This window comes from Ursus americanus, chromosome 14, assembly GCF_024610735.1.
Source record: "Ursus americanus isolate L20-20 chromosome 14, mUrsAme1.1.p, whole genome shotgun sequence".
In the NCBI taxonomy this organism is placed as follows: Eukaryota; Metazoa; Chordata; class Mammalia; order Carnivora; family Ursidae; genus Ursus; species Ursus americanus.
The window spans coordinates 57,144,551-57,171,802 of record NC_142140.1 but is presented as its reverse complement, the minus strand read 5'-3'; the positions used below and the strand labels follow the sequence as shown (position 1 = coordinate 57,171,802).

The window sequence follows — 27,252 nt, the reverse complement described above, 5'->3', positions numbered from 1 at the left end:
GCTGGGGCGTCCGCCTGCGCGCCCCCTCCCCAAAGTCCCACCTCCCGGCCGCGGCGGGGAAAGTCTCTCCGAAAGCGTGAAGGGGGATTGGAGGAGGTTTTATTTCCCTTTGTGCCGGTGGCTGGGGCCGAATCGAGGCGGCCGGGCCGGGGGCTGCGGGACCGGGGCTCCCCCCGGAGCGGAGAGGAGCGCAACAAAGGATGCGGCGCGCGGAGGTCACCGTCCCCGCGGCCCAACTTTGCGCGCGGCGCCCGCGCCCCGGGGGAGCCCGCCCGCTGCGCTGAGAACCCAGGCGTCCGGGCTGAGCCGGGGCTGGAGGCGCCCGTGGGCGGCGCTTTCCCCGACTCCCGGCCGCAGAAGGGAATCCCGGAGCTTCCCGGAGGCGGAGGGCTGCCGAGCCGCAAGCGGGGACCGCGCTTCCCGCGGAAACTCCGCGCGCTTCCGCGGATGTCCCTCGCCCTGGCCCGGCCACCCGGCGGTCGGCGTTCAGGGCCCTGCGGGGCGCCCCCTTCCCCCGCCCTCCTTGCGGAGCCGGGCTAAGGTGGACTTTTGCTCTCCTTCCTCCTCTTCCTCCCTCCTCTGTCTCCTTTTCTCCTCTTTTCACCGCCTTCTCAGCCCAGCCAAGGGACACACCTGGCCTTTTCTCTCCTCCCTCTCCTCTTTCCCCTCCTCCTGTCCCCCCCCCCCTTTTCCCTGGGGACTCTGCGGAGAAAGGGGGCCGGGAAGGGGGCATGTGGGTCCCCCTCTGACAGTGGCCAGGTTTGGCGCGACACACGCACAGATGGCCAAGTGGCTGCGGGACTACCTGAGCTTTGGCGGTCGGAGGCCCCCTCCGCAGCCGCCCACCCCCGACTACACGGAGAGCGACATCCTGAGGGCCTACCGCGAGCAGAAGAATCTGGACTTCGAGGACCCCTATGAGGACTCAGACAGCCGCCTGGAGCCGGACCCCGCCGGCCCTGGGGACTCCAAGGGCCTTGGAGACACCAAGTACGACTCTCCCAAGCACCGGCTCATCAAGGTGGAGGCTGCGGACATGGCCAGAGCCAAGGTCTTGCTGGGCAGCCCCGGGGAAGAGGTGCGTGGCTAAGTCCCAGACGTTGGGTGGCCCAGGAGACTGGGCGGAGAGGGTCAGGATTTGGGGGACATTGATTTATGCCGGGGCACCAGCCAGACATTCCCCAATCCCCCACCTGCTTAGTGGAGTCTGATTTCTGTCCTTTTCCAGGGCTACTATCTCTCTGGCCCTGCTTTGTGCCCCTGTCCTCCTGCTCCTTGCTCCCCACCTCGAGTCCCTCCCCTCAGCTTCCCCAGACAGATCTGAGTGGGTCACTCCCCTAGCGAGCCCTGGAACCCCCACCACTATGCCCCTCCTCTGTTACTATTCCCATTTCACAGAAGTGGAAACCAAGGCTCACAGAAGAGAAGCAATTGGCCCAAGGTCAATGGCCCTAGTTTGTTAGAACTTGACCCAGATCTGCCTCCAATGCCCACGCTTTTTCCAGTATTTTTCCTAGAGGGTCAGGGAGTGGACCCCAAACCCTCAGGGGAGACAGGATTTGAGGAGGGTCACAGGAGGCTGTGTCAGGCAGTGATTAAGAGCACAAAGGAAGGAGAGAGGAGGCAGGGACTCCAGGAAGCAGACCATCTGGGTGAAACCCTGCCTGTTACTTATCAGCTGTGTGACCCTTAGCAACTCACTTACCATCTCTGTGCCTTGGTTTCCTGATCTGTAAAATGGGGATAATGTACTTGCTGGGTGTTGGGATTACAAGGGAACACATGTGAAGTATTAAGAACAGCACGGGCAGCTGATAGACATTAAAATTATTTTTTCTTGTTTAAAGGTTTTATTTATTTATTTATTTATTTATTTATTTATTTATTTATTTATTTGAGATAGCGTGCACACAAGCGGGGTGCGGGGGAGAGGCAGAGGGAGAGGGAGAGGGAGAAGCAGGCTCCCGGCTGAGCACGGAGCCCAACACAGGGCTCTGTCCCAGGACCCTGGGATCATGACCCGAGCTGAAAGCAGGTGCTTAACCTACTGAGCCACCCAGGCGCCCTGACATTAAAATTCCTGAAGGAGGGAGGTGGCGCTGTGTGTCAGGGAGGCAGAGAGATGGGGAAGCTGGCATCCGTATGCAAACCCTCGTGGGGGGGGAGAGAGGACCCCCGGCCCCGAGACAATGAGCTTCGTGGAGGGGAAGGGTTAGCCGTCCCAGAGAGGTGCACCGTCGCCCCGGGAGGGGTGTCTACGGCTGGGCTCGGTCCTGCCCCCCAGCCCTCGCCACTCCCTTAGTTCGCTACTTCTCTCTCCAGTTGGAACTCGACACAGAGTACTCAGACCCCTTTGATGCCCAGCCTCACCCGCCACCCTCAGATAGCGGCTACATGGAGCCCTACGACGCCCAGCAGGCCGGGAGCGGTGAGGGGGCGTGGCTTGGGGGAGGGGGCGGGGTCCCTGGTGGGTGTGGGAGCTGACCAGTGTTCTTCGCCCCCCAGAACTGCCACGCAAGGGGGTGCAGCTGTATGACACTCCCTATGAAGAGCAGGACCAAGAGCCAGGAGACGGTGCCCCTTCTGGGAGTGGACCTCGCCGGAGCCGCCTGCCTCGGGAAGACGAGCGGCCAGAGGATGAGTATGACCAGCCCTGGGAGTGGAAGAAAGACCACATCTCCAAGGCGTTTGCAGGTGCCCCTCCGACCCGGGTCTTGACCCTCCACAGGCCCTGAATGTCCACGTCCTTCCATTTCCTGCTCTGGTCGTGTCCTCTGATTCAACTTACAAAATAGACCCCAAGCACCTACCACTGTGGTAGAATTCACTCTCACTAAAATGTGAATGGCTGATAACTATGAACTGCTCTTTCTAGGAGAACCTGTATCTTCTCTGAGGACAGAAACTCTTTTAGAGCACCTGTAATGCTCGCTGTGGCGCAGGGATAGGCTCTGGCGTCAGGGTAGACCTGGATTTGTGTCACTTACTTGGGTCAGGTGCCTTATCTTCTAGTCTCGGTTCCCTATAGCAGCTACAGAACAGGGGGCGTGTAAACTGGGTGCTAGAAAGTGCTCACAGGGGCGCTGTTGGGGGACAGGGTAGCATTTCTTAGTAATTATCATTAGGTGGGCTTGGGGTCAAGTCCTGAGTTGGGGAAGCATGGGCAAGGCTGTGACCTCAGTTTCCTCTTCTGTAAAAGGGTAACAATATGGTCAGCTTTAGGAAATAAAAGAACTTGGGCCAGGAAGAGTTGTGCGAAACCAGCTTGCCCCCAGAAATTGTATGACTGGGAGGGACACGGGCTCAGTGCCTCATTCTACCTGTCCGTACCTTGGGGGCGAGGGGTCTAGCTCTAGGACTTGGCCAGAAGCTACAGAACGACCAACCCCTCTAACGCATCCCTCGCTCCTGAGGTTTTGTCCCTCGTGGAACTGCCCCGCCCTCACCACATTTTGGAGTGACCACACCCCTTTCTTCTGAAGGCCGATTGGTTGCTCCTGGACCAATCCTGCCCCAGCCCTTAAACCCAGCCCCTCCTATCTTGGATTCTGATAGGTTGCCCAAACTGGCACCGCCTTCCTACTGAGAGTGCATTGGCTTGCCCGGGTCCCGCCCCCCCATGTGGGTTGGACTTAACCCTTTCCTCTCTAACCCTCCCCCTCCAGTGCAGTTTGACTGTCCCGAGTGGGAAAGGACCCCAGGCTCAGCCAAAGAGCTCCGGAGACCCCCATCCAGAAGCCCCCAGCCCGCAGAGCGCGTGGACCCGGCCCTGCCGCTGGAGAAACAGCCGTGAGTGGGGAAGCTGACGTTGAAGGGGCCGGGTTGACTCCCTCCCCATCATCTCATACCAGCTGCAGACTCCACTCCTCGGACTGGGGGGCTGGGGGAAGTATGACTCATTCATTCACTTCATTCCTTTCTTCAACTAATCTTCACTGGGTGCCAGCGCCTGCGGCTTGTCCGACACCTAGCTAGGTACAAAGCAGAGTCACGTGGTGTCTCATTCATCTGGTGTCAGATTCTGGGTTCAAATCTCTGCTCTGTATCTCTTGGCTGTGTAGCTTTGGACAAGTCACTTAACCTCTCTGTCAAAACCCCCAAGACGGTGCCCGGCTCAGACAGAGTAAAAGGGGATGTCCTCCGTTCACTCGGGTGACGCTCATGACCCCGAGAGTAAAGAGACGGAAATCATCCTCACCCCCAGGGGATCTTGGGATGGAACTAGGAGGAGCGGGATTTTGAGGGGGTCTCAACTTTGGGCTGGAGTGCGGTGCACCGGCTGGGAGGGTCTGGGCCTTCTCTGTGTCTCTAGCCTAGCAATTCCTCCAGGAACTCCCTGAAAGCCCATTGAGCCCAGCCCAACGAGCTGGGAAACGAGATATTTCCTTTAAAGCCCTCCAGTCCAAAAGACACCGCGATGTGTTCCCCACAGTTATTCCCAAACCCCTGAGGTGGGCCATACAGAACCGACTGAGGAACACTGAGGTGCAGAGGGAGACGCTTCTTCTCTGTTAATTTTTTTTTTTCAATACAAAACCCACGAAGTCTGTTTGGCGCTCCTCTGTCTGTGACCTTGCTCGCACCTGCTGACCTCTCTCTGAGCACATTCAGTACAAATATTAAGTAAAGGACGGTACAGGGGGGTGAGGGTATCGGTTGTGGCAAATCTCCAGAAAACCAGATGCAAGTGATTCAACTTGAGGGCTTAGGGAAGGGGAAACAAGACCCTGGGGACCCAGCCTAGGGCGTCTGTAAAGATCAAGGTCAGGTGTATCTATGGAACTGGACGGAGCAGCTCCACGTGGCCCCGGGCTCAGCTGCCTGGCAGGAAAAACCGTATCTGCCTGAAAACCAGGCTCCCCTTGAGAAACCCAGGGGAATTGTTCTCACTTGTTTGCCCGAGCTCCCAAGTCCTGGACAGGGCGGCGCCTGCACCAGCTCCCAGGGGGTGTTTGCCAGGGGATCGCCCTTTATGAGACATCTGCCCCCACCCCTAGGTGGTTCCACGGCGCCCTGAGCCGGGCGGATGCCGAGAACCTCCTGTCTCTTTGCAAGGCGGGCAGCTACCTCGTGCGGCTCAGCGAGACCAGTCCCCAGGACTGCTCCCTGTCCCTCAGGTGAGGCCCCAGCCCCCTGAAGGCACCGAGGCTCACAGGGCTAATTCCTGGGAGCAGAGGGTGGCGCCCGCAGCCAGTGCACGGAGCTTCCAGGGCTGCCCAGCAAGGCTTTGGAACCCTGGAGGGGATTTCTGGGACCAGTGAGCGGGCCTTCCGGGGTCAGAGGGTGGGGCTTCCAGGGAGGCCACAGGCATGGTTCCGACCGAGAGTGAGCACCCTGTCACCGGAGGTATGCAAGAAGGTGGAGTGGCTGTGATCCAGGACGTGGGTGAGGTGGGGAACTAGATAGTTCCTTTAAACTCCTCCAGTCCAAAAGTTGAAGTATATCTACTTGTGTCTCTCGGGGCCAGAATCTCCGAGTGGCCCTGTAGGCATTTGAGTTTGAGATCCTGATTCTACACGCTTCTCTGCCTAGGATTCTAAGTGTGTCTGATTATACAAGCCCCCAAATTTGACTAAGGATCTGAGTGTGAGATTCCTAAAAGGACAAGACTGAAGAGGGCTTGGAGAATAGTTTATATATATATTTTTAAAGATTTTATGTATTTATTTGAGAGAGAGAGAGCATAAGAGGGGGGAGGGTCAGAGGGAGAAGCAGACTCCCCGCTGAGCAGGGAGGCCTACGTGGGACTTACTCTAGAATCATGACCTGAGCCAAAGACAGTTGCCCAACCAACTGAGTCACTCAGGCGCCCCTGGAGAATCAGTTTAAATCCTGCCTCTATCACTTTATAGCTGTGTTACCTTAGCTAAATTCCTCAGCCTCTCTGGGTTGAGATACAAATAGCACCTATTTCATGGTAATACTGCCATTATGAAATGAAACACACACACACACACACACACACACACACACACACACACACACACACAGAATTGTTGAGACTAGTGCCCTGGCAACAGGAAGTGTTTCATTCATATTAATGATGATAAGATCATTCCCAGGTTCCATGTCATTCCACTCACCAGAGATGGAAGAGAGGAAAGGGACCCCAGGCTGAGGGTTAAGTTGTGGGGAGCCCAGGAAGGGTAGCGGAAGGGCTCGGAAGGTTTGGAGAAAAAGTGCAGCCTGTCTTCGGGGGAGCAGCAGCCACCGGGTAGGATGTCCAGCCTGCCTTTAGAGCGGATGGGGGGCAAGGCATCCCTGCCACTGGGGAACAAGCCCAGAGCTTGGCACCCAAGTGGTGGTTTAGCAGAAGTATTTGGGAACGCCAGCCACCAGCTCCTGGCGGCCACGGTGTGTGTGGGGGGCTTTAGGGTCGGAGCGCATGAGCCGGTCTGGGGTGATCAAGGCACTCTGTGACGCCTGTCCCCCAGGAGCAGCCAGAGCTTCCTGCACCTGAAGTTCGCACGGACCCGACAGAACCAGGTCGTGCTGGGTCAGCACAGCGGCCCCTTCGCCAGCGTGCCGGAGCTGGTCCTCCATTACAGCTCCCGGCCGCTGCCTGTGCAGGGCGCTGAGCATCTGGCCCTGCTGTACCCCGTGGTCATGCAGACCCCCTGACCTCAGCACCTTCAGCCCCTGCCCTGCACCAGGCAGGCCCGGAATCACTGGCTGCAAACGCTAGAGGTCTTTCCAGAGACTCGCCACCCCTCCAGGCCCTGGGTCTGCCTTCTTGGCCCTCTCTTGGGTGCTAGGGTCCAGAATTGTGTCTCCAAGCACTCGTCTGGCCTGGAAAATAAATAAGTTATTGTGTGTTTCAAGTGTCCTTTCTGGGAGGCAGGGATCCCAGCCCCAGGGAAAGGAAAGGGTGAGTGACCCTTAGAACCTTGGGGGAAGGGCATCCCCAGCTCCACTTGGGAGATGAGCTAGGGGTGAAGCCTGAATTGCTCACAGGGGTGGGCGGGGGGGAGGGATCACAAGTAAGAGAGCTAGGAGTAGGCAGGGAGAGAGCATATGAGGTCAGAGGAAAACCTGGACACAGCTGATACAGACAGATACAAAGATGGAGAAACCGAGGGGTGAGCTCTCAGGCCAGCCCTGCCCCCACCCAGCCCCTCTCTCACACCCGGGCAGGCAGCCGTGGCCTGATGCTGCTGCTGAAAGGACATCTGTCCCCATGGTAACAGCAGAAGTGGGGGAGGGGAGCAGATCCCAGCTGGTGTCACTTCAAGGTGACAGTTGGACAGGAGACCCGGGGGGCTGATAAACTCCAGGGAGCCCCAATGTCCCCCGTCACCTTTCATCTCCAACCCGACCCCGGGGGGGGGGCGGTTTCCAGCTCAAGGCACTGTGTGGAGATCGGGGGCATCACGTCTCTGCTAATTGGACATGACTCTCCAAGGATAAGAGGAAGGAGCTGGCCAGTCATCACAGAGTCCCCTCACCACAGTGGCTCACCCCAGCCATCACGAGGCTCAGGAACCCCCAGACCACCCCTCAGATATCTTTAACACCCCAAAAATCACAAAATCCGGCTTTCCTTTATAAGCCTTTATTGACTGCTTTAGGGGTGAGGGAGGAATCCGGCATTACAGTAATGAGGCCGGGGTCTTGGGCTGGGCTGTTGAACTCCCTGTCTCTTTGGTAAATCAGTCACATTTTCACGTGGCCATTGGTGGGAGGGGGTCTTTTCTGGGGTTTCGAGTCCTCTTCCCACTTGAAGGAGCCCTCTTGGCCACTGCTGCCCAGAGGGGCGTGGGTTAGGGGAGTCGCCGACAGTAGATATGGGGTGACTCGACCTGGGGCTGGGGCAAGGCTTCTGGGCCAGGCGCTGCTGGGGGCTGGGAGGCTGGGGAAAAGAGATCGAATAGAAGCTCTGACCCTTCTGGTTCGCCCTGGGGCTGTCCAGCACCTTCCCCTCCACACGCCACGCCTTAGTCTTCTTTGGGGCCCCCCGGGGCTGGTAAAGGACGTTCCCATAAAGAGGATGCCCTGCAAGGGTGGGAGGGAGGGATGACACAGACTAAGAGAGGGAAATCACATGAGACAGCCTGGCTTTCTCCAGCCTACCTCCGCGTCTACAAAACATGAGCGTTGGAGCCAGACTTCTCCATTTATTCCCCTTCTCTCGCCCACCCCGCGCAGACCCACCCGCCCTCCTTCCAGAAGGCACAGATGCGGCGCGCACTGCGTCCCTGTCAAGCGGGTGCAGTTCCTCCCTCCGACACGCGGGGGCAGGGGCGCCGGCGGAACACGTCTGCCGCCCTCCCCGCCACCTGCGCGGTTACCTGAGTCCTCGCGCCGGCTGCGACGGCGGCCCCAGACACAGGCGCTCAGCGCGATGGCGGCCACGGCCACGCCCCCTGCCACCAGCGGCGCCACCAGGAGTCCTGGGGGAGGGGGAGTGCGGGACGGTCTGACGGGGGACGGGGCGCGGGGGGCGGGGGGCAGGGCGGGGCTGGCGGCGGGACTCGCGGCCGGGGCTCACCTGAGTAGGTGGAGGTCTGGTTCGTGGGCAGGCCATCTGTAGAGAAGAAACCTGTGTCTCGGAGGTGCTCACCTTCGAGTCCAGCCTCCACCCTTCAGGGTCAGAGCCTCCCTACCCCACGGGGGACGTCAGGATTCCGCCCCTGCCATGCTGCGTGAGTCCGGGCAGGTGTCCCTCTGGACATGTTTCCTCTTCTGAAAAACGAGGCGGCCCATTTCTGCCTTGCTCGATTAGTGCAAAATAATCGCCAAATGGATTTTTTTCATCATGAGCTCCACCATCCTTGCCATGAACCCCGTCACCCCATAATAGGCTCCACCATTCCCATCACAAGCTTTGTCACCCCCATAAGCCCCCTCACTGACATCATGAGCGCCATCATTCCCACCATGAGCTCCACGACCCTGGTCACGGGATCCATGATCTTTATGGCTCCTGTTTTTTGAGCTCAACTCTGCTGTCAAGCCCATTTCACGTACAAGGAGACTAAGTCTCAGCCTGAGTCACTTGCCTGGGGTCACGCACCCAGGCAGCAACAGTGCCCTGCTTTGAACATAGGTGCTGCTCACCTCAGTTCCCTTTCCTTTTCTGTTTCAGGAAAAAACAAAAGAAAGAAAGGAAAGAAAGAAAAAGCTTATACTGGCCTGAACTCATGAGTCTTGATGAATAATCAGCATAATAGACATAAATAATCACTTAGGTTTACTGAGGGCTTATCGTGTTCCAGACCCTGTAATAAACTTTTTCGATATAATTACTTCAAAGGCACCTAACCCATAGCGAAGGAAACAGGCACTGAGGGGTCAAGTTACTGGCCCAAGGTCACACAGCAAGTGAACAGCAGAGTGGGGACATGTTTCCAGGTCTGTGTAGTTGATACACGCTCCAGCCAAAGGCTCCTGGTGTGACTAAGATGAGGCCAGTGCCCCTGACCTCTTCATCTTGTATGTTTTAAAGTTGGCGTTGAGGGCCGTCTGGGTGGCTCAGCCGGTTAGCATCTGCCTTTGGCACAGATCGTGATACCGGGGTCCTGGGATCGAGCCCTCGACTCCACGGGGAGCCTGCCTCTCCCTCTGCCTCTCTCTCTCTCTCTGTGTCTCATGAATAAATAAAATCTTAAAAAAAATAAAGTTGGCATTGGTCCCTGGGGGCTACCAAGCAGCTGTTGTGGGGGTGGGGAGAGCCAGCTGTGTGGAGCTGGATGCATGCCAGTCCGTGTCCCTGCAGATGCGGACAACGCGCAGCCTGGTGCCTCTGCTCCCCAGATTCTGCTAATTGCTAATTGGCCCTCTCAGCCCTAGAAGGTGGGAGCAGGCAGGACAGCCGCAGTGCACAGCCCTAGAGGCGGACGGTGGGAGGGTCCTGCCAACTGGAGAGGAACGGGCATCTCTTTGGGCCAGGCGCTGGGGAGCCACTCCATCCTGCCTCATGGGTCCAGGCATGTGCCCGAGGCCCTCAGGAACCACCCAGAGAGCGGGAGCCCCATCTGGGTCAGCTGGAGTCTCCAGGCTCTACGCAGGGTTTGGCCCAAAGTGGGGAGTCATGCAGAGGAGGGGGAGTGTATGAGCTGGGCTCTCAAGAAAGTCAGCTGCATCCCTGGCTCGTGTGTGTGGCTGGACACGCCTTGGCCTCCTCTGGGCCTCAGCTTTCTCTTCTCTAAATGGAGGCAGCTGGCTTAGCTGATCTGGGAAATTCCTTCCAGCCTTGACAGTCAATGGCTTTCAATGTGGATTCTAGAATTCTAGAATTATCTGTCCTTACACACTCTTGAGACTGAAAAATTCTAAAAGCCTATTTAAAACATTTAAGATACTGCAATGCTAAGATTCTAGAATCATCTATCCCTTTACGTCAGTGTTTTTCAACCTTTTTTCATTATCACCCCCCCAAAGAGACTTTTCAAATCCTACTTTGTTCCCCCGTGACATTTTAGTACCACAGATACAGTGTGAATCTCTTTATGTACACCTATGCTTTATACCTAAAAAAGTAAAATTTTCATTGCTCCCCAAGAACCAATTCTTGCCTCCTTAGGAGCAAGATTCCCCATTGAGAGTGCTGTCGTTCTAAGAGCCTAGAATTCTGTCTCTAGGATTCTAGAACTGCAAGATCCTGTTTTGTGGTTCGAGATTCTAGAATTGTCTGAGGCACAACAGAAATGTGTGCCTACGTTGGCCAAAGACAAGTTGTAAATTTTTCACAGTGGCCTTATCCGTGATTGCCGGATGCCCATCCACAGCAAATCGGACTGACGGATCGTGGTGGGTCTACAGCAAAGAGAAAGAACGTCCCGCTCTTGCATGACCAAGATGGCCGTGCTTTCGGGCTGAGTGGGAGAGTCGATGTTGAATGAAGAAAGCCAGACACAGAAGAGCACGCACCCTGCGATTTCCCTTAAGTAGCGCACAAAGCCAGGCCAAAGACATCTATGCAGCTAGAAGTCAGGATAATGCGCTGCGCATGCGTGGGGGGAAGGGCTCTGGGAGGCAGGAAATCTTGTTTCTTGAGCTGGGTCGTGGTGCAACGGGCGGGCTCAGGCTGTGAATATCCAGTGCTGTGGTCCGAATGTGTCCCCCCTGCCATTCCTCCGTGGAGTCCTAACCCCGGAGGTGCTGGAAGGAGGAGGTGGGAGCTCAGAAGGTGATTGGGTCCTGAGCCCTCCCGAATGGGATGCGTGCGCTTATAAAAGACACCCCACAGGGGCGCCTCGGTGGCGGTGGCGCAGTCGTTAAGCGTCTGCCTTTGGCTCAGGGCGTGGTCCCGGAGTTATGGGATCGAGCCCCACATCGGGCTCCTCCTCTAAGAGCCTGCTTCTTCCTCTCCCGCTCCCCCTGCTTGTGTTCCCTCTCTCGCTGGCTGTCTCTATCTCTGTCGAATAAATAAATAAAATCTTAAAAAAAAGAAAAAAGAAGACACCCCCACACATCCTGCCTCTTCCTCCGCGTAGGACACAGTGAGAGCGCCAGCTACGAGGCAGGGTGAGGGTCCTCACCAGAGCACAACCACGCTGGTCCTGGTCTTGGACCTCCAGCCCCCCAAACTATGACAAATAAGTTTCTGCTGTCTTTAAACCGCCCTGTCTGCAGTATTGCCGCCCAAATGGACGAAAGCCTCCACCATTCACGAAGGTGGCCACTCACAAAATGTGCTTTTTTTCTGTGTGTCATGGATACTTTAATAACATGCTTTTTAAAAAGATTCTGGGATGGTGTTTAATCAAAACTCCAGAATTACACGTATTCAAGAGTCTTCGTGATTGTGATATTCTAGAAGGCTCAGCAAACTACAGCCTGTGGATCCAATTAGGCCCACTGCTTGTTTTTTTAAATAAAGTTTTATTGGAGGCTAGCCCCACCCATTCACTCCTGTCCAGTCTATGGAGGCTTTCACGCTTTCCCGGCAGAGGGGAGTCATTGCAACACAGAACACAAAGCAAACAGTATTTACTCTGTGGCCCTTGACATTGTTTGCTGAGTCCTGGTCTAGAAAGATACGTTCCAGCGTGTCTTTGGTTCTGCAATTCTAGATTTTGATGTTCTTGAGTTTGCAGGATCTCTGTTTCTAAGAATCCGATTGGAAGAATTCAGAGTTTATGTTCCTAGGAGTTAGAGATTCTAGAGTCTTAAGATCCTATCAGTTCCAAGAGCCCACTTCTCCCCTCCACTTGCTCCCGTACCTTTCTTCACCAGGAGCTGCGTGCCATTGCCCCGCTCCACCTCCAGCTTCGGAATCTCCACGGCCACGCCGCACACGTAGTGCCCGCTGTCGTTGAGGCTCACGCCGTCCAGCTGCAGGGTGAGATTGCCGGGCGGCTTCCAGGAAAGCTGCCTCCGGGGCCCACAGACCCGCAGGCTGAGGCTGCCATTGGTGATGTGTGGCTCACACAAGGAGACGCCGTCCTTGGTCCACTCAACACGGAGCCTCTCCCACGCCTGGGACTGTATCACCTGGCAGGCCAAGGTCACCTGGCTGCCCCGCGTCACCTGCAGCTCCTTGGGCTCCTGCTGCACTCTCAGGCCTGTGGCTCCTTGCAGGACTAGGGGGTACAAGAAGTGAGTAAGGCTGTTCTGTGTGTGTGTGTGTGTGTGTGTGTGTGTGTGTGTGTGTGACTTACTCCCCTAGTGAGCCCACAGGGCTGAGGCTATGTGATCTTGCAAAGATCAAAGCCTTCTTCTTTTTTAAAAAGATTTTATCTATTTATACGACGGCGTGAGAGAGCACAAGCAGAGGGAGCAGTAGAGGTGGAGGGAGAAGCAGGCTGCCCGATGAGCAGGGAGCCAGACGCAGGGTTCGATCCCAGGACCCTGAGTTCATGACCTGAGCGGAAGGCAGATGCCCAACCATCTGACCCATAGGCGCCCCTCAAAGTCTTCATTTGTGAAATGGGTTTAATTTTCTTCTGGCACTTGTCAGATTTCAGGGAGCACTCTATGACCAGTCCAGCTCTCGGCACACAAGTATCGCCTTGTGTGTGCCACGCCCTGTTCGGGACACCACAGACACAGACACAGACCTGATGAAGACAGACAGAAATTCCTGCCACCCTGGAGCTGACAGTCTGGGAAGAGAGAGAGAGACACACACACAGGATGTCGTGAAGTGAGAATCCTGTTCGAGAATAAGGATGAGTGAGAGAGAAGCTACTTATGGAGGGTGGTCAGGGAAGGCTTCTTGCAGGAGGTGGTGTTTGAATGGAGATCAGAATGGTAAGAAGTAGCCAGTCATGGGAAGAAAGGAAAATGGAGGAAGAGCACTCCAGGCAGAGGGAGCAGGCCATGCAAAGGCCCCGGGGCACAACCATGCCAGGTATGTTAGAGAAAGAGCAAGGGGGCCCCTGTGGCTGGAGCAGAGTGACTGAGGGGGAGAGAGGGAGGAAGTGGAATTGGACAGGGCGGCTTATACAAGGCTTTGCAGGCCACAGGGTGGAAGTGGGGAGGTGGGGGTGGGGAAAGGGGAGCAGTTTGCTTTTTAATTTAAGTGTGATGGGAAACCAGGGGAGCAGGGGAAAACATGGTCCAATTTAAATTATTTATTTATTTATTTATTTATTTATTTATTTAATTTGAGAGAGAGAGAGCATGTGAGCAGGGGGAGGAGAATTTCATGCAAACCCCCTCCCCCCCCAACTGAGTGCGGAGCCCAAATATCAGGATCTCTCGACCAATGAGATCAGGATCTCAGCTGACATGGAGTCGACGCTCAACTGAGCCACCCATGCGCCCCCCAATTTAAGTTTTAAGAAGATCACCCTGACTGCTGTGGTAAGAACAGACAGTGGGGTGGGGGTGGGGGCCAGCGGTGGCTGGGGGTGAGGGTCCAGGAGCATAGTAATGGGGGCTAGACCCTGGAAAAAAGCGATCAGCAGCTGAATAGATTGAGGGAGGAAAAGAGGGATGGTAGCAGATTTCCAAGGTTTTAGCCTCCGGGACTGTGGGAATGGCGGTGGCTTTGGGCCAATATGGAGGACCCTGACAGAGGAGCGGGGCTGGAGTAGAAGAATGAGAGTTTGCCTTGGGTCCCGAGATATCTGTGGTGCCTGTCAGACCCCCTAGAAGGGGTGCATTTGGATCAAGTTGCTGGCATTTGAGATGCAGCTGATGCTAGAGAGAGGAGATCCAGGCGGAGGGAACAGCAGGTGCAAGGGCCCGGAGGTGGGATGGAGTTTGGTGTGCTGGAAGGAAGGAAGGAAGGAAGGAAGGAAGGAAGGAAGGAAGGAAGGCCAGCAGGCCAGACAAGAGTGAGAAAGGGAATGCTGTGGAGGCTGGAGATGAGAGACGCCTGCAGGGCCAGCTCACACAAGCCTGGTGTGTAGGTCGCGGTGCGAGTTTTACTCTAGGGACCCACTCTGAGGATCCTGCTAGAACCCTTTACCCCTGAGTATCAGAGAGAAACAGGCCCTATTTAGCAGAGCAGAGAGATTGGTTTCCAGGGTCTTGGAGCCAGGGGCAGGCTGCTGGGGTGATGGACAACAGGAGGGAGGGCGGAGGGGAGGGGGGCCCAATACTCACCCCAGAACTGCACCAGGAAGACCAGCGCTGAGCCCAGAGACTCCATTCCTGGCCCACCAGGCCCCCCTCTCCTGGCTGGCGCCCCACTCCCACCCCACCCCACCCCCCAAACCCCCATCCTAAGTGACAGACTTCCTGCCACAATCTCCGCCCCCACACACAGGCCACACAGCCCAGGTCTAGTAACTAATGCCGCTTAGGGCTCCACTTCCTCCCCTCTGGTGCCTGGGTTTCCCCAAAGATTTTTTGGTTTTGTTCTTGTTTTTTAATCTGAAAGGCAGCATGTGAATGTGAATGTGAATGGAATAATGCGTCCCAGTGAGTGCAAATCTTTCTGGGAGATGCTATTTAAACTCACCCGAGGGCGCCTGGGAGGCTCATTTGGTTAAGCGTCTGTCTGCCTTCAGCTCAGGTCGTTCTCCCAGGGTGGAGCCCCCTCACCGGGCTTCTTGCTCAGCAGGGATCCTGCTTCGGCCTCTCCCTCTGCCTGCTGCTCCCCCTGCTTGTGCTCGCTCTCCTTCTGTGTTAAATAAATAAATAAATAAATAAATAAGGTTTTTTAAAAATAAAAATAAAAATAAGCACACCTGAGCTGGGGCGGGGGGACATGTCGGAAGATTAGGTGATGCAGGTGTGGGAACAGGGAGAGGCCTGAGCTTGGATTGAAGATCCGAATCCTAGCTTCAATTATTTGGCCTCCAAAGTGTCGTCCTCTGAGGTTCAGAGAAGATCTGTGCGGAGGGTTTCAGGTCCTACGACAGGTATGGCGGTTCACTCATCCCCACAGCCTGCAGAGAAGTTTGGGGACCCAGTTGAGGAGGTTCGTAGGCCCTGGAATTTCTTCCAGCCCTGCGTCTGTCACCCTGGGGCGGGGAGGAGGTGGCAGACTTCAGGCCTCCATGTGTCACCCCCAACCACGGTGTGATGACCTCTTTTCTCACCCAAAAAGAAGAGGGCCTGTGTGCTCGGTAGGACGGCCCCCGCCTGCCGGGACACTCTGCCCACACCGCCCCAGCGGACACACACAGCTTCCCAGCCTCCCCTGCCCCGGCCAACTCCTCCCTCCCACTTTCTTCTCAAAGGCTACCCTTCCCCCACCCTCTGCCCAGAGGCAATGCTGGAGATCCTGGATAGATCTGGCCCCAGGCCGAATGGGAAGACCAAGCTGGACACAGACACTCAGAGACCTCTAGCTTCCGGTCAGGCAGAGTGGCTCCTGGAGGGGATGTGAGAGCCTGGGGCTTTGTGGGATGTACAGGAGTTCAGTTGTGCCTTGGGGAGAGAAAGAAGGCATTGGAGGCTGAACATCCGCTCGGGCAAAACGTAAATGCTAGGAGTAAACGCAAGGAGCGTGAGCTGTTAGGGGTCGGATCTCATGCGGGGGGCGGGGGTATGGAATTCCAGTTTGAGGAGCAGCCAAGAATGGCATGGGTGCAAGAGTGGGGAGACTTAGGCACCAGGACGACTAGGGATGGGCTCAAGGTCACACAGCAGGGCCGGGGGTCGAACCCAGGCAACCTGCTTCCCAGCTCCGAGCTCTCCGCAGCTCTGTCATCACTACCAATGTAGCCAGGCGGGCCCCAGGCTCTGGGGGGACCCGACTCTCAGGGACCCCAGCCAGGACTACGTTTCCCAGCCTGCCGCGGGGGGCGCGCGTGCGCACTGCGGCCAGTGATGGAGCGCTGACGGGGGGCGCGGCGGCGGCGGCGGCGGGGAGGGCTCGGCGGGCCATTGGCTCGTGGTCGCGGCAAAGGCAGCTTGAGGACCAGAAGAGAGAGCGGGGCCCGCGGGCCGGGCCGGGGAAGACCTGGGCTGAAACCATGGAGGACCAGAGGGTAGGACCGGGGCGGGGCGGGGCTGGGCGGGGCCCCGGGCGGGGGTGGACAAGGGGGAGGGGACCAGGTGATGCCGCAGCGCCCCCCCACCCCCGCAGCTGCTTTGCGGCCGAGGCCCCAACCCCTCCCGGATCAAGCCCCCTAATTCGGGACGCAGCCCACCCCCCCAGCCGTCGCCCCGACCTCTCCTCATCTTGCCGGGGTCCAGGCGCATCACTTCCATGCCCCCCACCCGCGCCCAGAATCCCAGCCTCAGCCTTGACCCATCCCCCACGCCTTCCATCCGGACTGCGGACCAGGTGTCCGGTCTCTAACCCGCCCCACCCCGGAGGACCCCCCTCCAGCTCAACACAGGTTGTCCCACCGATCCTGCACCCCCAGAAAAGGGACCCGTCCGAGGCCTAGGTCAGGATTCCAGGCCCCAGCAGGACCCTCCCGCGTGGCGTCCTTCTCTCCAGGCGTCCCCTCACCCAGACCTCGCTCCCCCACTCCCCAGTTACCTGGACTCTCAGGCACCCCGTTCTCCAGGTTCCTCTTTTCTTTTTGCTAATCCCTGCTCCCAAGATTTCCCCTTCCCCAGGATAGCCCATTTTCTACAGGCATGATTTTGCTCTGGGGTTTTCTTTCCCCAAGGTAGCCCCTCACCCCATGCCCGGCCCTCAGTAGATAGGTACAAGGTTGAAGGCTTTGTGCTGAGGCAGACCTGGCTCAGGCCCAGGGTCTGCCCCTTCCCCAGAGGTTCTTTTTGAGCCTCAGTTTTCTCTGCTGTAAAATGGGCATGCTTGCAGTGCCCATCTGCTAGGTGAGGGAAGATAGGGCCAGAGCTTTGCCCAGGGCCTGCCTCGTGGCGGGTGCCTGAGCTCACTGGAGCCGTGGCTCCCACCTCTCCTGGATCCCAGGACGGCAGAGTGGGGAGCCCCAGGTGGGGGAGCCGGGCCTGGCGAAGGGGCTTACCGGCCCTGCATGTGTGCGTGCTTCCCGCGGCAGCAGGAGGCGCTGCGGAAGATCATTACTACCCTGGCTGTGAAGAATGAAGAGATTCAGAGCTTCATCTACTCCCTCAAGCAGATGCTGCTGAACGTGGAGGTGAGGAAGGCGCCTCTGCAGGAGGGATGGGAGGAGGTGGGGAAGTCTTGGACAGGTGGGGGGAAGGGACGGAGGGAGGGACAGCCATAGGAGTTAGCCTGTTACTGCTGATGCCCCTCGGCCGTGGCCTGGCTACTGTGTCCAGGCCTCAGTTTTCCCATCCCAGCATGGGCTTTGGCCAACCCTGGCCTGTCTGACCCTGCAACATCTCTCCAAGGCAAACTCCACCAAGGTGCAGGAGGACCTGGAGGCCGAGTTCCAGTCCCTCTTTTCTGTCCTGGAGGAGCTGAAGGAGGGCATGCTCATGAAGATAAAGCAGGACCGCGCCAGCCGCACCTATGAGCTGCAGGTGTGTGTGGGGGGAGGGGCTCCAGCCGCACCTACGAGCTGCATGTGTGTGTGGGGGGGACTCTCCTGACCCTCACGCAGACCCAATTCCCCACGGCACCCCTCGGACTCAGCAGAGCCCATCTGGCCTCATTGTCTTCCTCCCAACCTGCTCCCCCTCCCCCGCACTGCTTCCTGGAGAGGCCCCCAGGTGTCGCCAGGGTCTAGAACCAGACACCCCAGTGGCATTGGCCTCACCTCCTCTTTTCCCTGGTCTCTTCTCTGCCCCCTCACTGGCCATGATCCACCAATCCCCCACCCCACCTCCTCCCTTTGATCTCTGTTTCTACCACCTCCTCCTACCCCCTCTTCTCTGTCACCACAGCCCCACCCCCACACCTGGCTGCTTCTCTCCTCCAGTCCTCACCCAGCGCCTCCAATGTCTCAGTCCTTCCCACTGGTCCCCCAGATCTAGCAACAACCCCCCTTTCCAAACACCCCCCCCCACCACCACCCCATGGCTCCTGTGCCACTCTAAACTGAGGCACTGGGGATGCATCAAAACCTCCTGGAAACTTTCTAACATCCCAGATTCCCAATCCCAGGAGAATATGGAGCCCCAAGGCTCAGGTGTGGCCTGGACACTCCAGTTTTTAAGAAAGAGATCCCCAGGTGATTTTGAAGCACTGCCAGGAGTGAGGCCCCATTTCCCTCCACCCTCCCTGCCCCACCTGGAGTTGGAGAAAGGCATGGCAGCCGAATTCCAAAGGCAGTGGGGAGCCGCGGTGGGTTTGATGCAGTGGGGTGAGGTGTCTCTTCCCTCGGTGCCATGCCACTCACTCCCAGAACCAGCTGGCTGCCTGCACTCGGGCCCTGGAGAGCTCCGAGGAGCTTCTGGAGACAGCCAACCAGACCCTGCAGGCCACGGACCGCTATGACTTCCCGCAGGTGGGCACCTCAGGAGCCATACTGGTAGGGCTATGCCATAAAATGCAGGACACCTGGTTAAATTCACATTTCAGATCAACCCCAAGTGACTTTTTTAGTATAAGTATGGCCAATACAACATTTAGTATAAGTATGTCCCAAAGATCCCACAGGACATACTTACGCTAAAAAATTATTCGTGATTGATCTGAAATCTAAATTTAACAAAGAATAATTTGTTTAGTGTAAGCAGATCCCATGCAGATGTTTAGTCTAAGTGTTTCCAGATGTTGCATGGAGCATATTTATATTAAAATATTTGTTGTGTATCTGAAATTCAAATTTAACAATGAATAATTTTTTAAAAGATTTTATTTATTTATTTATTTATTTATTTATTTATTTATTTATTTATTTATTTTGAGAGAGAGAGAGCAGGGGGAGGAATGGAGGGCGAGGGACAAGCAGACACCATGCTGAACGTGGAGCCCGACATGGGCCTCAATCCCACAACCTGAGATCATGACCTAAGTCAAAACCAAGAGTCAGATACTCAGCCAACTCTGCCCCCCAGGCGCCCCTAACAATGAGCAATTTTTTAGTATAATATGTCCCATGCAATATTTAGTATGTGTCCCAAATATAGAATGGGACATATTTATACCAAAAAATCATTTTGTTTATCTGAAATGAAGGTTTAACTGGGCATCCTGTATTTTTATTTGCTAAGTTGGCCAGCTGGATATAATGGGCACCAGGCACTGGGGAGGGGGTGTGGGGGTAGGAGCCTGTCTTTGCCCCTAATTTCTCTGGGGCACGGCCAAGTGTTTCTGCCTCAGTGGTGGGGACTTGGCCAGTGGCTGCTACTCTGAGCCTCAGTCTACCTGTCTGTATAGTAGCTTTCTGATTCCATCAAGAAAACTCTTTGACTTTTATTCTGTTGCTTTTTCTAGGCTGCCAAGCAAATCAAAGATGGGTAAGATGCTGGGATCTGGTTCCCACCCCCGTGCCCCGCCCCTGGTGTGAAGGTGGGGATGCCCAGGTGAGGGTCTCTGGGCCCAGAGCACTGAACCAGAACAAGAGGGAGTGCGTCTCCCACACACTCCCGAGAACTGGGCCCGGGCCCCCTTGAGATGCCTGCCAGCAGGCTGCCTCCGCCTTCTTCCCTGCAGTGTGACAATGGCCCCTGCCTTCCGGCTGTCATTGAAGGCCAAGGTCAGCGACAACATGAGTCACCTCATGGTGGACTTCGCACAGGAGCGGAGGATGCTACAGGCACTCAAGTTCCTACCTGGTGAGAAGGGAACTTTCTCGGGCCCTGGATTTCAGGGCTATGGTACCCTGAGAAAGGCTGGAGTAAGCCTGGCATTGGAACCCCAGAGGCAGAAGCCCTGCCCCCTGTGGGTGGAGCCATGAGGAAGCACGCCCCCAGTGGGCCAGCCCTGGAAAGCCCCACCCACCAGGGGGTGGAGTCCCATGAAGGCCACGCCCCTATCAGAGAACTGAAAATATTCTACCTCTAAACGGTGGAGTCCTGAGAAGGCCCAGCCGTTTGTTGGCTGAATCCCGAGAAAGCTCTTCCGCACCACCCCACCCTGGGGAAGCTGCACCCCTAGACCCCAGTACCCGGGGGTGGGGGGGGGCCAGCCCCCAAGAAGGCCTGTAGTGTGATGGACGAGTTTCAGTAAGCTGGCCTCCGGAGGCCCAGGACCCTGACCTCCCCTCCCCTGCTCCCCTCTGTCCTGGATAGTGCCCAGCGCCCCCGTGATTGACCTGGCCGAGTCCCTGGTGGCAGACAACTGCGTGACCTTGGTGTGGCGCATGCCGGACGAGGACAGCAAGATTGACCACTACGTGCTGGAGTACCGGCGGACCAACTTCGAGGGCCCGCCCCGCCTCAAGGAGGAGCAGCCCTGGATGGTCATCGAGGGCATCCGGCAGATGGAGTACACCCTGACCGGTAAGGGCAGCTCAGCCCTGCTGCCAACAGCCCCCCCACCCCCAACCCGGTGCAGCTCAGCAGTCCCAGGATCCTCTTGCCCCTTTCAGTGGGAGCCTGGCTGGGCTGATCGGGAGTAGCAGAAAGTAATAATAAGACAATATTGTTGATCGCCCCTGCACTGTTCGTGGAGGGCTTACTAAAGGTTTTACCCACATGTAATGGACATGCTTATCATCAGCATTTTACAGATGAGGGAACTGAGGCCCGGGGGAGAAGGCATTCTGCATCCCCAGCTACAATCCAGCGTTTGTCCATTGCAGCGTATTGAGCGCCTATGGTGTACCAGGCGCCGGCCTTTGCATTAGCAAGCAAAGCGGACGAAAATCCCTCCCCTCGTGGAGCTGGCATCTTCCCAGTGTTTGGGGATTTCCCTGGCAGGTGTAAGAGAGCAGAATGCGTGGGGAATCCCCCAGCCGGTAGGGGAGGGTCTAAAGAAGGGTAAAATCAGGGGGTCCCTAATGAGTTTCAGAAGCCGTCCTGAGCCAAGGGAAATCCTCAGCGGCGGGGAGAGCCTTGCTGACACGATAACTATCACCGCAGCTCTTGGGCTATAATCAGCCCGTTCTTTATCTGTAATTAGCATACATGGTTAATAATGAGTATGCTAATTGCAGGAAAGAAAAGCTACCAGCCAGCAAGAGGGCCTGTCCTTTGCATTGGAATCAAAATAAAAATACCCCACTTCCCCCCATCATGTGTATTTTTTTATTACGGTAAAATACATATAACGTAAAATTTGCATCTTAACCATTTTTAAGGGTCCAGTTCGGTAGTAGTACTTTCCTGACACTGTAAAGCCATCATCCCATTCATCACGTTCCATCTTGCAAAACTGAAACTCCGTCCTCATGGAACACCGACTCTCCAGCCCCTGGCTCCCACCATCCACTTCCTGCCCCTGCGAGGTTTACCATTTTCAGTACCTGATGTGAGCAGAATCCGACAGGATTTGTTCTTTCGTGTCTGGCTTATTTCCCGGAGCGCAGCGGCCCCAAGGGTCATCCATGTTGTAGTGCGGGTCAGGATTTCCTTCCTTTTTCAGGCTGAATGTTCCCGTGGGTGGACACACTGGGTTTTTGCCACTAGTAGCGGCTTACGTAACTATGGTTCAGTGTCAAAACCGAGGAACGGCCACGAGCGCATTCTGCGGTGTCAGTCCACGTTTCCCTGGTGCTACGGTACGCCATCATCCATGCGTGCGGTTTTCTCCCGGGTGCAAATTCTCGTGGCCGCCACCACGGTCAAGGTGGAGGGCTGCTATAGCCCAGGCTTCCTGATGCACCACCCGCTCGCCATACCCTCTTGCCTTCTACAAAACTCTTAGCGAGCGAATTCCGCAGGGGAGGAAGTTCAGTCCATCACAGGTGTGTGGTACTGCGGCTGCGGCTGAGGACACTCATCCAGCCACTACCCCATGTGGGTGGTTGTAGCCCACCTGCCCTCTCGCTCGCTTGGACAGTCAGTGTCTATAGCTTACATGCCTCCACTCATCTCATCCTTGTGTGAACCCTGCTTAGGATGGGGAATATGATTGTCGGTTTGCAGACTGGGAAACTGAGGCCCGCAGTGAGTTCAGACCGTCCATGGTCAGATGGGTTCCAGGTTTCTGAAACTGAGCCTTCTGGATGGTGATCCTTGCTCGGGGGTAGTAGACCGTGTTGCTGAGCAAAGCACTGAACTCTCGGAGAAGGGGATCCGAGAAGGGTGAGACAGTCTTGGGCACGTGGAGGGGGTGGCAGCCAGCCTGAGGCCCGAAAGAGAAGGGGCGGGTGGAGAACAGCCTTCTAAGTAAAAGAACAGCCTGATGAAGGGCTCAGAGGCTAGAGGGCTGGGCCTTTGTGTCTGGAACTAGTTAAGTTTGCCTCCCACATCTGTGGGGAGAAGTGAAAGGAGGAACGGGGTCTTTATCTGGAGGGCAAGGGGAGCTATGGGAGGTTTTAGAGCAGGGGGTGCTGAATGCTGTTTAGGATGGTCAGGGAATGGGCATCCCATGGGGAGCACTCAGGAGGCAACTGGACATGTGGTCTGGGCTAGAGGTTGGGCTGTGGGTGCTGTGGTGGATGGATGGGATCGGAAAGGCAAGAAGGGGTCAGGGAGCAGAGTGAGATGAGTAAGGGCCCCAGACTGAGTTGCCCCCACATTTAAGGGTGTCAAGGAGGGAGAAGCCTGCAAAGAAGACCTAGGGAGAACAAACAGAGGGGTCGTCCAGGAGACGCCTTCCTTCCGAGGAAAGAGAATGTTCCAGGAGGGAAGGAGTGGTCAGTCAGGAGGTCCTGTAAGGTGGGGACTGACAAAGCCAGAGGAGGGAGAGGACGTGAGGCAGCAGAGAGGGGGTAGGAGTGAAGACAGCTGTCTACAGAGGTTTAGCTTGAGGGGAAACACAACTAAAGACAACTAAGTAGTTGCCTTTTTAATTTTTTAAGACTGGAAGAAACTGATTAAAAAAAAAAGGACATAAGAGAGTGTGGAACGTATCCTAGAAGTAGGGGAAATTTTTAACCCGGCATGGCTAGATCCAGGGGTTCCAGCAAATGACTTGCTCACTGTTCCCTGAATTTGTCGGCTCTGGGGGCTGCATTCTGAAGGAGGCTGATAAATTTTCCTAAGAAGAGCTTCCTCCTAGTTGGCCAGCCCAGGGAAGACAGTGACTCCGCTCCCTAGAATACCAGCCCGATGTCCCAGGGAAGATTCTTATTGGCCAGTTTGAGTCATGTGCTATTCCTGAACCAATTGCTGTTACTGCCTCCTAAAGCAGCCTGATTGGCCAGTCTGGGTTGGAGGCGGAGCCAAGTAACCCATAGCCCCACAGGTGAATGAGGGCTAGGGGGGTTTCTCAGGGATAAGATGTCGTTTGCGAGGTGCTCCTTAGCGTGAGGGGTGGTGGGATTACTATGGGACACAGGGACCTATAACCGATTGCACAAAGCGTACACAATGTTGAGATCCCTCTGTTGCTCCTAGGTCTCAAGTTTGACATGAAATACATGAATTTTCGTGTGAGGGCCTGTAATAAGGCAGTTGCAGGCGAGTTCTCCGAGTCGGTGACCCTGGAGACACCAGGTGACTGGCCCACCCCCCACCCTGCCTGTGACTCCATAACCCCTCACCCTGGGGCCCCAGGTACTATAGTGCGTAACGATAATCTTCTAATCAGGGTTCTGTGACCCTTTTTGCTCTGGCTGCCAGGAAGCTCAGAGCTTAGTCCACAGGAGATTCCATAGCCTGAGTGTCTAATGTGAGCCTGCTATTGTTTTTGCTTTTGCAGTGGATCCCATTTTACCTGGATGGTATTATACTCTTACCCTGTCTCTCTCACACACACACATTCTCTCTTCTACAAAAATAGTTAAGGGCTCTTAGAGTGGGGGATGGGATATCAGTCGTGCAGACCGATCTTACTCTCCTGCAGTGACACCTTTGCCCTTATCAGAAGTCCTTCTGCAGTCTAGCTTAACTATCGTGCTATAGCGGGCCCCTTTCCTGAGACTAATCCCCAACGGAAGCACAGAGCACAAGCGCTTTGAAAATGCCTCCAGACCTAAGGGACCTCTAGGCAACAAGCCCTCGGCCTTCGCTCCCCTGGCTGCACGCTCTGCCCCTTCCAGCTTCCCCATCTGTCTGTCTTGGTGTCTTGCTGCCTGTCCTCTCTGTATCTGTCTGCCTCTGAGTCTGTCTGTTGATCTCTCTGTCTTTCTGTCTGGGTCTCTGTTGACTTTTCCTGTTCTCTGTCCCTGTCGTGGTCTGTCTTGGTCACCGTCTGTCTCTCTGTCTCTCTCTGTGTCTCTCCGGGTTTCCCCATCTCTGTGACTCCCACGTCTGCCCGGCCCCAGCGTTCATGTTCCGCCTGGATGCGTCCACATCTCACCAGAACCTACGGGTGGATGACCTCTCCGTGGAGTGGGACGCCATGGGCGGGAAGGTGCAGGACATCAAGGCTCGCGAGAAAGATGGCAAGGGGCGGACAGCGTCTCCCGTCAACTCCCCAGCCAGGTAGCTGGCCCCCCCACCCCCTGCCCTCCCTGAGTGTCGGGTGGAGGAGATCAAGCTGGACAGGGACGCCCAGAGTCCAGCGTGGTCAAGGCTGGGGTGGAAGGAGGGGCCTGGAGCTGGAGGGGCGCAAAGAGCAAATGAAGGGAGAAGAGGTTTTTAACTGGGTGTTGACAGTTGAATAGTTGTCCACAGGAGGAAGGGCAGGGCGTGTTCTGACACGCGGGGGCCACTGCATGAAAAGAATCGAGTCCTGTGGAGGACTGAGGAGAAGACCTCAGCAGCTGGGCGGGCCGGGGAAACCCTCCTCTGGGGGCATTGAGGGCCTAACTGAGCCTTCCCCTCCCCGCCCCTCACAGAGGTGTGCCATCCCCCAAGAGGATGCCCTCGGGTCGTGGGGGTCGGGACCGCTTCACCGCTGAGTCCTACACGGTGCTGGGTAAGGAGGGGCGAAGACAGGGGGACAGCAGGGACACTCTGGGCAGGGCCCTGATGGTGGGGGGTAGGAGAGAACTCCTTCAGCTAGGGAAACTGAGGCAACCACCAACAACAAAGCTTTCTGGGAATGGTTCCAATAACATGTTGCTGTGGCACTGGAGGAGTGGGAGGATTGGGGGGGTGTGGGCTTCCCGGGGGGGGGGGCAGAGCTTATGGAGGCTCTGGCCTGGAGATCGGCGGTGGGGAGGGGGTCCTGGGGTTTGTGCAGTGCCTGGGATTTGCAAAGTAGCTGGAAAGAATGGTTGCTGTTCTTGGCTAGAGGTGGGGTTAGGGGAAGAAACAGGGGAAGGGGCGGGGGGGGGGTTCTGCAGGGTGGCTGAGACTTCAGAGGGAAGAGCCTCTCCTCGTTGTGGTAGGGGGAGTAGCTGGGGTCCGGAGGAGCAGGCCCGGAGAAGTCATGTACGCGGGGTGAGCCCTGTGTCTGAGGAGGAGCTGAGATAGTAGAGGGACAGGAGCTGGGGGTGGTGGGCAGGAGCGCGCAGAGAAGCTGAATGCAGCTCAGGAGTCGCGGGATCGGGGAGGAGCTGAGCTGGCAAGAATCTCAGTGGACCTGGGAGAGCGCGCGCTCAGGGCTTAGCTGAGCTCGGGGGAGAGCCGAGGCCCAGAAGTTGGGCTCCGCCAGGAGCCGGGAGTCTGGGCAGAATCTAGATTCAGAAAGCGATAGGAAGGAGTCCCAGAGTGTCAGGGAGCACCTGCGCTCCCGCAGGACTCGAGGCCTGTGGGCATACTTGGAATCGGCCACGAGCAAGGGTCGGGATTATCTAGTCTCCGGGAAGAACTGAGGACTGAGGAGTATTTGAACATGGGGAGGAACTGGGGGAAGTTTCTAAGGCCGGAAGCATCTGGAAGGAGTAGCTTGGACCTGCAGAGAATCTGAAAGGATTAGTTGAGGCTTGGAGAGTATCTGGGCTTTCTGAGTAGCTAGAGGAAGTGGACGCAGCCTGGGGACGACCTGGGAGGAACAGCTGGGAACTGAGGAGTATCTGGGGGGAAGAGCTGGGGTCTGGGGAGTAGCTGGGTGACCACCCCTTTGTGGAAGGGCGTCTGGGACCCGATTCCACCCAGCCCCCACTGCCCACCCTCCGCCCCCCAGGGGACACGCTGATCGACGGCGGGGAGCATTACTGGGAGGTGCGCTACGAGCCGGACAGCAAGGCGTTCGGCGTGGGGGTGGCGTACCGCAGCCTGGGCCGCTTCGAGCAGCTGGGCAAGACGGCCGCATCCTGGTGCCTGCATGTCAACAACTGGCTGCAGGTCAGCTTCACCGCCAAGCACGCCAACAAGGCCAAGGTGCTGGAACCCCCCGTGCCCGACTGCCTGGGTGTGCACTGCGACTTCCACCAAGGTGACCCTGAGCCCCGGTCGGCATCGCTAGCCCCCTCTCCCTGCCTGCTCTCTGCCGCAAGCCCCTCTCATCGCCTCCTCCCCCCCGCACTTCGTTCTGCCTCCCCCGCAGGCCTCCTGTCCTTCTACAATGCGCGTACCAGACAGCTGCTGCACACCTTCAAGGCCAAGTTCACACAGCCTCTGCTGCCCGCTTTCACTGTGAGAGCCCTTCGGGGGGGGGGGCGGGGCCGGGGGCGGGGCCGGGGCTGGCCTTGCTCCTCAGCCTGCCAGCACCCCCTCACAGGTCACTGGTCCCCAGGTGTGGTGCGGCAGCTTCCAGGTGACGACAGGCCTGCAGGTCCCCAGCTCTGTGCGCTGCCTGCAGAAGCGGGGCAGTGCCACCAGCAGCTCCAACACCAGCCTCACCTAGGCGGCCGGGCGGCCTGCCCGGCCCGGCTGAGTCTGCGGAGCCCCCCACTCCCACATCCCCAGGCCTTGGTGGTTTCAGCCGCCACCCTCTTCTCACTTGCTGCTTGGAGCCTTAACTCCTGATTGGGGGGGAGGGGTCACCAACGGGGAGCGGGCACCAGGGCGGGCCCTCGTCCCCACGTCACCTCCTAATAAAAGTCAATCACTGGCCAGGCCGTGCTGATGGTTCTTTGGGGCTGGCTGGCACTGAGTGTGCCCCAAACCTCTCTGGACCTCAGCTTTCCTGGCTAGAATGGGCCTTTCTTGTAGGGTCCGGTGGCAGGTTTTGCTGAGTAAGTG

The 27,252-nt window shown here is 56.8% G+C and overlaps 3 protein-coding genes across 5 annotated transcripts; 2 read left to right on the top strand and 1 right to left on the bottom strand.

Moving 5' to 3' along the window:
• SHD (Src homology 2 domain containing transforming protein D) lies at positions 1–6,816 on the top strand. Of its 2 annotated transcripts, none has more exons than XM_045804297.2 (6): positions 1–1,078; positions 2,323–2,428; positions 2,506–2,694; positions 3,666–3,789; positions 4,998–5,117; positions 6,435–6,816. In XM_045804297.2, exons 1-6 carry the CDS (start codon positions 782–784, stop codon positions 6,619–6,621), a joined length of 1,023 nt encoding a protein of 340 aa, XP_045660253.2. In that variant the 5' UTR covers positions 1–781; the 3' UTR covers positions 6,622–6,816. The 2 variants fall into 2 exon arrangements, with proteins under 2 accessions (XP_045660253.2, XP_087723507.1); XM_087867381.1 differs by having other exon boundaries at positions 813–1,078; positions 2,506–2,641.
• Positions 6,817–7,564: 748 nt separating this feature from the next.
• Positions 7,565–14,542, bottom strand: TMIGD2 (transmembrane and immunoglobulin domain containing 2). Its single transcript, XM_087867743.1, has 5 exons — positions 14,497–14,542; positions 12,165–12,524; positions 8,489–8,524; positions 8,289–8,390; positions 7,565–7,992 (listed from the first exon to the last, which is right to left on the bottom strand). Exons 1-5 carry the CDS (start codon positions 14,540–14,542, stop codon positions 7,565–7,567), a joined length of 972 nt encoding a protein of 323 aa, XP_087723869.1.
• Positions 14,543–16,236: 1,694 nt separating this feature from the next.
• Positions 16,237–27,123, top strand: FSD1 (fibronectin type III and SPRY domain containing 1). 2 transcript variants are annotated; one of them, XM_045804360.2, is made up of 13 exons: positions 16,237–16,331; positions 17,322–17,417; positions 17,635–17,766; positions 18,591–18,692; positions 19,625–19,647; positions 19,844–19,965; positions 20,422–20,631; positions 23,635–23,733; positions 24,504–24,663; positions 25,020–25,099; positions 26,252–26,503; positions 26,615–26,703; positions 26,804–27,123. In XM_045804360.2, the coding sequence occupies exons 1-13, from the start codon at positions 16,317–16,319 to the stop codon at positions 26,912–26,914; spliced, it is 1,491 nt and encodes a 496-aa protein (XP_045660316.1). In that variant the 5' UTR covers positions 16,237–16,316; the 3' UTR covers positions 26,915–27,123. The 2 variants fall into 2 exon arrangements, with proteins under 2 accessions (XP_045660316.1, XP_045660315.1); XM_045804359.2 differs by lacking the exon at positions 16,237–16,331 and having other exon boundaries at positions 17,246–17,417.
• Positions 27,124–27,252: the final 129 nt, after the last annotated feature.

Bases quoted from the DNA above. Each gene is read 5' to 3' on its own strand.
- FSD1 (XM_045804359.2), top strand. From the start codon at position 17,295: ATGTGTGCGTGCTTCCCGCGGCAGCAGGAGGCGCTGCGGAAGATCATT. The intron at 19,648-19,843 runs GTAAGATGCTGG...TCTTCCCTGCAG, and splicing joins GCCAAGCAAATCAAAGATGG to TGTGACAATGGCCCCTGCCT. The intron at 26,504-26,614 runs GTGACCCTGAGC...CCTCCCCCGCAG, and splicing joins GCACTGCGACTTCCACCAAG to GCCTCCTGTCCTTCTACAAT.
- SHD (XM_045804297.2), top strand. From the start codon at position 782: ATGGCCAAGTGGCTGCGGGACTACCTGAGCTTTGGCGGTCGGAGGCCC. The intron at 1,079-2,322 runs GTGCGTGGCTAA...TTCTCTCTCCAG, and splicing joins TGGGCAGCCCCGGGGAAGAG to TTGGAACTCGACACAGAGTA. The intron at 2,695-3,665 runs GTGCCCCTCCGA...CTCCCCCTCCAG, and splicing joins CATCTCCAAGGCGTTTGCAG to TGCAGTTTGACTGTCCCGAG.
- TMIGD2 (XM_087867743.1), bottom strand. From the start codon at position 14,542: ATGGAGTCTCTGGGCTCAGCGCTGGTCTTCCTGGTGCAGTTCTGGG. The intron at 12,525-14,496 runs GTGAGTATTGGG...TGTACCCCCTAG, and splicing joins CTTCCTGGTGCAGTTCTGGG to TCCTGCAAGGAGCCACAGGC. The intron at 8,391-8,488 runs GTGAGCCCCGGC...CCCCTCCCCCAG, and splicing joins CCAGACCTCCACCTACTCAG to GACTCCTGGTGGCGCCGCTG.